This window comes from Schistocerca serialis, chromosome 9 (assembly GCF_023864345.2).
Source record: "Schistocerca serialis cubense isolate TAMUIC-IGC-003099 chromosome 9, iqSchSeri2.2, whole genome shotgun sequence".
Taxonomy (NCBI): Eukaryota; Metazoa; Arthropoda; class Insecta; order Orthoptera; family Acrididae; genus Schistocerca; species Schistocerca serialis.
In genome coordinates this window covers 288,384,086-288,396,516 of record NC_064646.1, presented here as the reverse complement: position 1 = coordinate 288,396,516, position 12,431 = coordinate 288,384,086, and the positions used below count along the sequence as shown (strand labels likewise).

Here is a 12,431-nt window from a genome sequence, read left to right as displayed (position 1 = left end):
GTTCGGTTTTCAAGCGAGTCTTATACTAATCTTCCTGCAAAATAGTAATCAGTTCAGGTAACGATGATGGAGGTAGACAGCGATAACGCAGTCTTCTCCCCGAAGTAGACCAAAAATGTGCAATAATATTGATATATGGTGATTGTGGTGGTCAGGGGAGATGCGACATTCACGCAAGTGTTCACAAATGTAGTCCTGGGCGATGCAAGCTCTTTAAACGAGAGCTCTGTGTCTTGGAACACAGAATCACCATTAGGGAACGAACACAGTACCATGACATGAATCAGATCAGCAAAAATAGCCACATAACCCTTGGCCATAATGCGACCTTACAGAATAACCACGGGTCCCGTGGAATAGCGCGATATGACCGGTCAAACCATCGCCGAACCACCGCCATTTTTCAATCTTGGGTCGTAAACTCGGCCAGAAGTTGTAAACAGTGTGAAACAAGACTCATCCGCCCAAATGACTTTTTTCCATTGCCACATAGTCCAAGTTTTATAGTTGCCGCATTACCTCTTCCTGTTTCGAATATTTGCATCACTGATGTCACTAATTAATGCTTATGAAATTCCGCCTCGTCCTGCAAGTCTCAGCTAATGGAGGACCGTTCATGTTGTTTTGCTGCTGACAGTGTTCGCTACTGCGATATTCAGTTCTACAGTGACTTTTGCAGCTGTCGTCCTCCTTTTTTTTTTTTTTTTCCGCCACGGTCCTCTTCAGTGGCCGTCTGCCAGGACCACTCACATTGTCCGCGTTGTGACTTAGCGAATGACGTTTTCCTTCTTTCCCTGTATGCGGTATAAAACTTCGCCACTGTGCCTCATGAAACTTTGGATACTTCGGTTACAGAAGCACACATCATAAGTGCACCAATAATTTGCCCACCTTCTAATCTACTTACTCCGACATAATGCTCTCACAATAGTAGAAAACACTGTTCTGACAACAATAACACTTGCAATGTATCAAGAACTTCGCACAGGTGCCGTTCGTGATCAAAACCAGCATCCTAACCTTCAGGCGTGTCCACCTGATTTATAGTCAAGCATGCATTTGTCACGTTGTGTCCGTATTTTCGTCCACCTCAATACTGTACACGTTTAGTAAAACAGATAAACAATCAGTACCGTCTCATCTCGACCTCTCACAGAGCCCAAGAAATTCTTTTGATAGATTATGTTCGAGTTGTCTGTCACCACATTTATTGTCATGACGCTCATTGATAACACAAGAACCGAAATTGAGAGTAGAAAAACAAAAACAGAAATTCTGTACTCCGTTTCCTCTACAAAGTAAGAATCATGAGTACTGTCACAGTTTCACAACTGCAAGTATAAAGTGATGTAGGTGTTACTGTCAGTGATGAGCAAAATCTTAAACTGCACGGATTTAATAGGATATGAAGGCTGTGTATGTATATACACCAAACGGCGGTAAGTAAAATGTTAAAAAGCGCATACTATGGGCATATCCAGTGGCGTGGTGCATTTTTGTTCTTTAATCAATTGATTGCCTTAAACACATAACATCTTTTAATCCACCCCGTCAACGAAGACTAAAAAAGGTCGATTAAAGGAAAAATCGAGTAGTAGCAAATTTTCGCACCGTTTTAGGAAAGAGGTTGCTGGACAACTTGGTAAAAATCCAGACTGTTGGGATGTTAGGGTGTTGGGGTTGGGGGCGTTACAGGTCACACTTAATGTTTCTCTCGGATAACTCGAAACCCACGGCTTCTAGTGAGAAATGCTTCCCATTACAAAATTAAACGAAATTAAATTTCCTACAGAAAGGTTCTATTCACTTTTTCGGTAGGACCAACAGTTTCCCCGTTGGAGGGTATGTAACAACAGCAGATTACTCAATGTTGTTTTTTATCATATGTGAAGTGTGTTGAAAACCAATATTAAATGTGTGTACCACATCTAAGCGCAGTAGAGCAGTACTGAGGGATAACTTGTGTTCTGGGGTATAAAAGGATGGAGGAGTAGATGTGGGGAGGGGGGGGGGGGGGCGGCTAGAGGCGCGAGAGATGATAGCTCGCCGTGTTATGTTTATGCACTTCCCTCCTTCGAAGGTCTGAAAAAAGGAGATCGAGCAGGTGACTCTCCACTCTGTCTACCTCATTACATCACAAGAAGCAACTACAGGGTGTTACACAAATTTACTCAGACATTCCACAGCGTGCCTTTTGAATCAGTGCCGTCGAATTGTGCAGAAATACCCGACAGCTATTTATTTTCCATAAAATTCGTTAGTGCTACATGGGAAGCAGTATGAATTACTGATAATGCTAAAGCAACCAACGCGTATGGACGGAATCTACGTAAATCTCTGCACCCTGTTCCACACTGCTACAAGGTAAATCGATTCTTAAGTCATTTTGTGGTGTTCTTCTGGGAAAAGTGACTTCCTTCTCTACGAGAGCGCTTGATTGTCAGTTTACAGACACACTATACCTCTACAGCATTTCCTCTTCACTTCTCACATGTAAATACAGCAAGTAACTTCACTGAGCAAGTGTTTCTATAGCAGAGCTATTTTCATTTTATTGAATGACTACTTTTTTGCATCTCTTAAGTGAGCTTTCAAGTAAAATATGTTCCTGTGTGTTTAAATTGTGATGTTGTCAGTGAGCTATGTAATGTTGTTGGGATAGGGACTGAACTGGTAAATGTGACACGATGCTGCTGTCTATCGTCGAAAGCTTATTGTAAAGCCGTGTAATTGAGCTGTCGTCACTTGACGGTGTATTAAAGAATGACCAGAGAGTTAGAACAACATTGTATAACCTGTGATTCTTACATCCCCTGTAACGCGGAAACTACTAGCGCTGCAGAAAAACAGAATATGGCACTCTTTGCAGAAAATTTAATGTAGATTAATTTTCTATCGGGAAAAAATTTCGCTAGGGAGCGCGGTTTTCGTGTTATTAGAGCAAAACGAAAAAAGTTGCCTTTAAAAGCCCCTGTACCCTAACGCACATACCCCACCTGCTCGGATTTCTTGGGTGTTGTTCAGGACGGTCCCTCCTAGCACTGCACAAATATTTGCGAATACACGATTCATTTTCCCTCTGATTTTCCTTTATTGATTGGACTTACCAGTTTTGTGACTGGTTCGCTGTGGCCTGTCACGAATTGCGCTCCTGTGTGTACCTCTTCTTCTCAGAGTAGAAATTTCTCCCAAGGTCCTTCATTGTTTGTTGGGTGTAATCGAGTGTCTATCTTCACATGCAATTTTTACCCTCTATGGGTCCCTCAAGTACCACTAATCTCATCCCTCCGTGCATTACTACATGTCCTGTCATCCTGTCCCTTTTTCCTGCATGATTTCATACGTTTCTGTCTTCAACGATTCTGTACAGAACCTTCTCTTTTTTAATGTTACCAGTCCACCTAATTTTCAACATCCGTCTGTAGCAGCACATCTCAAACGATTCGATCCTCGTCTTTGCCAGTTTCCCCATAGTCCATGATTCACTTCTACACACTGTTGTGCTCCAAACATATATTCTTAGAAATTGCTCCCTCTAATTAAAGCCGGTGTTCGGTATTAAGTAGACTTATTTTGACCAAGAATGTTCCCTTAGCCTGTACTAGTCTGCTTTTCTTTTCCTTGCTTCGTCCTTCAAGTGTCACTTTTCTTCTAAGGTAGCAGGATTCCTTCATTGCTTCTACTTCGTGATCTCAAATTTTGCTGTTAATTTCATCGTAATCTCATTTCTACTACTTGCCATTACTTTTGTCTTTCTTTGCTTTGCTGTCAGTTAATAGAGTGTGCTTATTAAACTGTTCATTCAATTCAGCACGTCTTTCAGTTCTTCATCACACCCGCTGAGTACAGCTATGTCATCAATGAATCTCATCAGTAGTACCTTTCACCATGAATTTTAATTCCAATCCTGATATTTTCGATTGTTTGCCGTCACTGCTTCTTTGATGTACTGGATGGTTATAATTAAGGTGCAGCTGCTCTCAGAGGTCCCATGTGGGCTGTAATTACCGTGTAGCAGCGAAACTTGATAGATAGCCTGATGTGTTAACGCACAACCAATTTACGCTGAAAAAAAATTTGTTCCAGTTTTGGACCCCAGGTGAAAGTCTGGCTCTCGAAATGCAAGAAAGATGTACGAAAATTTTCCGCATGTAACAGTTTAGGAGTGGGACATGAACAGAAAAAGTTTTATTATTAACTGCAGACTACACAATTTTTAAATATGAGCATCGAAAACGTCAACGAGATGCTGTACATCGCCAGATTAGCACCTGTTGGCTAAAACTGGAACTAGTTTTTTTTCTAGCGTACATCAGTTCTGCATCAACGCATTAGAGTATCTACCAAGTTTCGCTGCCATACGATAGCTACAATCCACACTTGGCCTCTGCAAGTAACTGCACTTTAATTTTAACCACCCAATATGTATATTAAACAGCAGGGGCGACATACTAGATCCTTGTCTCACGCCCATCCTAACCTGAGAACCTCGTGCTTGGCCTTCTATTTACGTCACATTATTCACACTGTCAGCGAGTTGTGCCACCTATTGTGTTGCAGACGGCTGGTGGAGCGTCTGGAGAACATGAAGCGCAACGCGCTGGGCAACGGCACCAGCCAGTGCGTGCTCTGCGGGGAGACGTTCGGCGTGCTGGGGTCGCCCAGCCTCATCTGCCACGACTGCAAGAAGGTGAGCGCTGCGCGAGCGGCAGGCCAGGGCAGGCGTGGTCGGCGCGGACTCGCACGGGGCCCGTAGCGCCGGTCAGCCGCAACTGGGGGAACTCTGTTATTAGACGTAAGGCAGTATTTTCAAATATTCTCGGGTATTCACCCGGGTGCAATGTCCAATTGGTGCAATATTTCGGCAAGCTGACTTGGTGCCATCTTTAAACGGTCTTGCTGGTTGATTCGTCATTTTCTTTTATTCCCAGCTCAGAAGGAATTGGGTGGACCTCTGAGAATGTCAGCGTTTTCGGAGCTTTGGGGCACATTGACTTTCATTGTTATTACGAGGGGCGTTTGAAAAGTCTGTGCAAAGTCCGAGAGATGGCACCACCAGCGCGTATCGAGATCATGTTTAGTTAGTAGCATCTTTGGAAAGAATGCACACCAAGTTTCAGTCACGTTGGTCTATTTCTTTGTGTTTGGCATTCATGTGAATGAAGGAAGTCGAGTGACTGTCAAACAATGGACGAAAAAGAATTTTGTGTGGTGATTAAACATTACTTTATAAAAGGCAAAACGCCTCAGAAGACTAAAGAGGAGCTTGATAAACATTACAATGACTTTGTACCTTCGATCAGAACAGTTTATAACTGGCTTCCAAATTTTCGGAGTGACCATACGGGGACAAGTGATGCTGAACGTTCTGGATGCTCTGTGGAGGTTACGACTCCAGAAATCATTGATAAAATCCATGATGTAGTGATGGATGACAGAAGAGTTATTCTCCTTTAGAAGAGAGTGTGAATCTGAGCCAGTCACAGCTTCACTTCCTTTTCTTTCCATAATCTCTTCATTTTCCCTCTGTCTTTTTTTTTTTTTTTCGCCTTTCTACTTTTCTCCCTGTTGTTGGAGCTTACGGGCGCTCAGCGCTGTGTAGTTCCTTTCGTTGAGACTTGTTCATGTTTATATAGGTTACACATGGCTGTATGACGGGAGCGATTTGTCGATTTAATTGAAGGAAATTTCTGCTGAAGCCAACCTTGATGTTGTCCATTTACGATTTGGTATTTTACAGGTATGTCACTTCAGCGAATGCATTGGCGCTATGTGTACTTTACATTTTCATCTTCTTGTTACTGACAAACCAACATGTTTACGCTGTATTGTGTGTGGGACTGTTCTCGCTATGTGATTCATATCCATGCACTTCAAATTTCCCAGAGAATACTATTTGTCTTTTTTATATACTACCCAACTTTTGGAAATTTGTGGTAAGTTCTATGGAACCAAACTACAGAGGCAATCGGTCCCTAAGCTTCTACACTACTTAATCTAACTTAAACTGACTTACGCTAAGGACAACACACACACACCTGTGCCCGGAGGACGACTCGAGCCTCCGACGGGGGCAGCCGCGCAAACTGTGACAACGCGCCTGAGACCGCATGACTGCCCTGTGTGGCCAATTTCTGGAAAACTGTTCTTTTACAGTATTATAAAATCGCCTTTTCGCCTTTTAATGCCATTTATCGTATCTTCCCTTGGAGTTCAGAAGGTGACACCAAGCTTCTGTCGAAGCACGTCATCGTGAAATAAATAACATTTAGCGATCTTGCTTCAGTAGAAATTTCTTTCCATTGTTCAAGTTTATTGTTTTTGATTTTACTTCTTAACTGATTTCTGTCCTCAATTTAATCATCTGAAATTTACAATCTTCGCAGGTCCTGTTGTGTTTCTTTCACACAAATCGTCTTAAAGTATGCTTGCATTCACAATCTTAAAAATGTATGTATTTGGATCCATCCTACATACGTGTCCATAGAATTGTAGGATCTTTTCGTAAATTTATCTGTGATGTTGCCTCTGTGTTCGTAGAGTTTCTTTACAGGTCGCCTGACCCAAGTTCCATCTCGGAGAGCAGCACTGTAGATTCTTCTAAGAATTTTTCGCTCTTGTTTCTCTATGTCATGAATTTTTGTGATCCCTCTCATTCCTGTGGTTTCTGGAGTTGACAAGGCTTTTGGTAATACAGCTGCGTTGTTGTGTCACAGTTTACTTTTGCATCACGGTATATTGCTCTTATGTTGTACTAATTCCATATCAGTTTGTACCCCTTTTGCAGTTTGAATGTTCCTTCTTTATTGAAGATCGTGTTCAGTCCGGTGGACTGGATGGTTCCTCCTAAGTAACCGAAGTGAGTGACCTGTCAGATTTTTCCATACTGGAATTTCAGTAGGAGATTTCCTGTTGATTTTATGTCCATATACTGAGGTTTCTCATAGGAAATTTGGAGTATTGACTTTTTATTTTGCCGTTTTTACTTGCTTGTGACAAGCTAAACTTCTTAATTAGTGTAATTACTAAATTATAAGCAAAATATATTGATTTTTGTTAAGTTTCACAGTATTGTTAGATTTTTTCTGAAATAAAGTTCTAACCAATGCTTTTGGCATCAGGAGATAAATAATACGATGAAAGTAGGATTTGACTTTCTTGTTTATTTGTTTCACTGTGGTAATGCCGATCTGTTAAGTGATATAAAGGAAACCAATCATATCTTTTATTCCGATATACTGTAATACCTAGGCCACAAGATAGTTGTGAATATTCTTAGTGCTCGCTATGCCTGCCATTTTATCTTAATATGTCGACTGCCGTTTGGTTTCGCGTCAACATGTCTTACCGTCCGGATATCACCTAGGCTGTAAATATGCATACTATTGTAATTCATACCTTACTGTGTGATTTTTTACTTCAAATGAAGATTGGTACATATACACTAGGCGGTTCCTCACCTAAAAGAATTTTATAGGATTTCATTATTTTTTTAAAAGAAAGGCGAGCTTTGTTTCTACGGAGTCCTTGATTGTACGCTGTGTAGTGCCGATTTTTTTAATGAATTTACATGTTCCCTAGTAAATCTGTGACGTAAAATAGTTTTATGACTAACAAATCTGTGCACATGTTTTAGTCTATTGTGTTGGATATACTGAGACGTTTGTTTTAATGCTACTAACAAATATGTACACATGTTTTAGTCTATTGTGCTGGATGTACACATAGAGTTGATTTAACGCTAATACTTCAATCATTTTTAAGTTTAAGTGGTATTATGATTACCTGTCACTTGTAAACTTGATTTGTACACCCATATATTACTCCATGTATTCATATATACTACATGTATATTATGCAGGGGCCTGAAGATGGCAAAATGCATTGCCGAAACTGGTTACGTTCGAAACAAAATAAAATAACCTTAAGTATACGGCTGTTGGTAAAGTTTATTGAATTGAAAAGTACGTACCAGCCGACGTCCCCTGGCCGTAATGGACCAACAGAGAACTCCTCACTGCGTCCTTTTTTGCCGGATCGGTTTCAGTTCCACTTATCGAAATAACATTATCAAGAAACTTAATCTGTGGTTTGACGAATTCTGATTATTTTCAAGTCAATGGTAACTCGAGCTCTTCTGAAAACGACACGTACTCGACAAACAACACCGAGATGTTCTTGCCAGGAGGCAGTACTAATTAGAAAGGTCATCAACGTACAGTGTCACATGGTTTAATAAATCTTCTCCTAACACTTCATCAAGCGATCGCATAAATGCTGCTGAAGATATGGACAAGCTGAACGGCATCCTCTTCAACTGGTAACATCTTCCTTTGCATAGGAATACAGTACATTTTCTACTATCCTAGTCTAGGAGTAGCTGCCAATAGCTGATAGTCAAGACTACTTAAATATTTGATTCCTTTGAATTTTCGTAGTAAACACTCTAAGTTTTCAGGTTAATCACGTTTCCCAGAATTATGCGAGTCATCGCAAGGGCATCCAGAACAGTACGAATGCTGCCGTCTTTCTTAACGACAGCGTGTATTGGGTTGGGATATTAAGTAACTGGGCGATCAGTTATTTGGTTACTCGGCACTCTCGTGATTTCTTTATTAACGGCTCCCTCCTAGCTAATGGTACTGCATATGATCCACTGTGGAATGGCTCATGGTCCCTGCAAACACATCCTTCAATTAATACAGGTAATTTTGAAAATAAGTCACCATAAAATTTCAACACTGCAATCAGTTCTTCTTGCTTCGCTTCAGACAATTCTATTGACGATCAAATACTGACTTGTATAGTATTTAGAGCGTCCTCGTCATCATTCTTCTCCTGCAGTTCAACATCGTTCTCAGAATGACTGACATTTACAGTTTCATTTCTCCTCGAAAATGCATTAACCTTATATTGACGCACGCAGTGCTACTATCATCTTTAGTTATTAATCCTTTTAACGAAATCTCCTTCTGTCCATTATTCATCTTAATCCGTATACAATTTTCCTCAAAATCAGTACTACATTTCAGTTAGCCAATCTATTCCGAGAACCAATCTAACATCAAGAGAGCCAACAATTAGTACGCTCTATTCGTATTCATCCTCTTCAATACGAAATTTTAATAATGGGCTTGCTTCTATTACCAACCGCACTGACAATACATACGCCGTTAACAAGGAACATTGGAATGCCATCTTATGGTTTAACTCTGGAAATAAGTTTTCAGAAATTGCGCTCGTTTCACTTGCTGAATCCATTAGAGCATATATAATTATACCACAAATTTCGATTTCAACAAAATGCCTCAATATTTCTTTTTCTGTTTCTTGCTTTTTCCGGTACAAATCTTCCTCCAACGCGTCAACGCGTTCACACTGATTAGTATTCATCACAATTTCTGAACCTTCCCTTGTTAACTGAGTTTCGGAGCGGGTCGCTTCTGAAACTTAGCTCAGTTTAACGCTTCACTGTTTCGCTTATTACGGTCACGGCTTTTAGCATGTTCCGGTAACCGATATTGTGTTCTTCCTCTGTTGTTAAGAGGGCGGTTCGGGGAACTGTTTTGGTTGAATCTGTCGCTTGTCTCATAATTATTTCATCTATGCCTCCCGTCATCTCAGGGATCAAATTTACTTGGTCGTCCATGTCCTTTGAATTTCTCTCACTGCGGGCCATTATTCAACCTTGACGATTACTGTTGTTTTTACGTTCTTGTTGTTCTCGTTCCGTGTTAAGTACTTCCAACAGTCAATTAACAAACGCACTTGTTCCATTTGTAACTGCGACATAAGCGCTAGCTTCTCGCAAACAGAAAAAGCTAATTTCTGTATTACAATAAAACCAACATCAGTTCTTCTTCCTTGACTGGATCGTCTAAATATGCAGTGTCGTTCCAGAACTTCCGTGTGTACTCGAGCATGATACCGTGACGTCTTACGTAATTGGTGGGCATACGAATTTTTGGTTTAACGTCCCACTGCTTATCTTTTGGGCGAGTATTTATTTAAAAATTAGGACTCAAGTTCCTCATACTTGTGGCGATTTTCAGACTCTCGGATACACTACACAAGCGCTTCCCCTTTCACACGACTGACACTAGTGTAAATTTTTGCACGTTCAATACAAGACTTCAGAAATGCGTGTCTGAATTGCTGAATAAAGGCAACGGCATTCATATCTTGCTTCGGATCATAGTTCTGGAAGTTTCAAGTCCTCAGTCCGTTGTCAAAATTGTTGATATCTACTACGCGTAAGTAAATATTGGCTACAACATCTTGGGAGATGACTGTTACAGTGTCTCTGTAGTTATGAGTTACATTTTTTCATATGGCTTATCAAACCAATGGCAGCACGGCATCTCTTGCCGCATTTGTCACAAGTATATCTAGCTGCTGAGGCAGGAAGGGTGGTAGCATTGCGAAGCTTTCTCTGCCTTAATCTATCTAACAAGCCCTTATCATGCTTGGTGATTCCAGATATTATATCATTAGACCACTCTGGTCTCATGCTAGCCCGTGCCTTCCACGTGTTGGTTTGAAGCCAAAACTCTCCATATCTCGTTTGCAGGAGTCCTTGAACCTCAATACAGGACGTTTTACGAGTCTTTTGGCTGTACAAATCTCTCCAAGCATCACCTCACCTGGAAATCTCTGAGGATCCATATGGTAGACGTGTCTCAGCAAGCGGAGTCGTCTGCGCTTCAAGATATCTCAAACGCTGTTGCAGCTAGTTTTAGATAGTATTTCTTCGTTGGTCACTCGGTCCTTCCACGTTACACCGAAGATGGATCTCGGGCACCGCACGTGGAAAGAATTAAGTCGATGTTCTTGTTTGGCATAAGTAGTATATGTTTCGAAGCATACAAAAAGATGCCGACGACGCAAGTTTGATATACAAGAATTTTGATGTTCAAAGAGAGTTTGTTGTTTTTCACATCACGTGCAGAGAGCTTGCCAAAAGTAGTCACAGCCCTTCCAATGTGAGCATCAATCCCCTTATCAACAGACATGTTTGATTCTATAGTGGACCCAAGACAGAAGAAGGTGTCCACGACTTGCGGAGTAGTTCCAAATAATGTGTTATTTGGCCGTGTAGTTAGCACCCCGAACCATAATTACGGTCTTACTGCTGCTTACACTCGCCGAGAATATGTGCCATGGATGACTAAATCTTGAAACTAGCTCTTCTGCAGAGTTCGCTACAATTGCAGCGTCATCAGCATATAGGAATTCACGAGCGACTACCTCGTAGCGCTTTGTGTTACGCTTCAGACGATTGACGTTGAAAAGCCTTCCATCTTTCTTAGTATGCAGGTATACTGCAACTCTGCATTTCTCAACAGTCACTTGGAGCAGAGCCGAGAAAAAGATTCCGAAAAGTGTCGGTACCAACATACAGCCTTGTCTTACGCCACAGTTCATATATTAAGGACAACAAAGTTGGTGGACGTACAAATTTCCAAGGCTTTGTTGAGATCCTCAAAAGCCACATATAATGGCACTCTATGTTCGTGGTACTTTTCTTGTAGCTGGTGCAAGGTGAATATCATGTCGCTTGTGGATCTACCAGCTCTAAATCCGCGCTGTGACTTAGGATAGATCCGAGCATCCATAGTTACCACTCTTTTCGGGATTATCCTCGCATACACCTTCCCAGCAATGCTCAATAGAGATATTCCTCTATAGTTGTTACAATCATCTCTGTCGCCATTTCCCTTATAGATTGTTACTGCATTTGCATCTCGCACGTCTTGAGGTACTGTGCTTTGCAGTAGGATTTGATACAATATCGGCGAAACGCGGTCAAGTTTGATGATTTCAGCGAGTACGTTATCACGGCCTGTACTCTTGCGTAGCTTTAGACTTTTAAGTTCGAGTTTTAATCCGCAGAGAGTAGGAGGATCGGCAAGCTCAAACATAGCAGGGTAATTTGGTAAAGGACCCAAAGCTTATGAAGAAATGTTGACCTCTTCTGAGTATAGGTTAGTGTAGTGCTGCACCCATCTACGTAGCTGCAGGTTTTTATCGTTGATTGGGTCACATATTTTATTGCATCGTACTTCCTGCTTGTTAATCCTATGGCCGTTTTGATGTCTTGGTACTTGCCACGGTAATTTTCTTTGCCTCGTCAGATCTGAATAGATTTGCAAAGGCTGGTCCGATATCTATTTGCACAATGGCGAGAAACTCGTTGCAAATCTGCTTTGCAGGCCTTGTAATCGGCTGTTGCTTGTTCGTCTTTAGGATTATTCATCACCTGTATATAAGCGTTACGTTTCTTGTCCATTTATATGGGCGCAACTCACTTTTACATCCAGTAAACCGGTCGCTTTGTGTTCTACCCTGCTTCCTAAATATTCTAATGACTGTTGACATAATATTTTCCTAAGCTAGATGCCACATATTTTCGGCCCCCAGTGCAGTTATCA

At 41.2% G+C, this 12,431-nt stretch overlaps 1 protein-coding gene across 1 annotated transcript in view; it reads left to right on the top strand.

Moving 5' to 3' along the window:
- The window catches only part of LOC126419040 (rabphilin-3A), a 1,076,902-nt gene that overhangs the window by 801,155 nt on the left and 263,316 nt on the right, over positions 1-12,431 (top strand). The window contains exon 7 of the mRNA XM_050086103.1: positions 4,561-4,690. Coding sequence (XP_049942060.1) covers positions 4,561-4,690 — 130 coding nt within the window. The remainder of the gene's footprint in view (positions 1-4,560; positions 4,691-12,431) is intronic.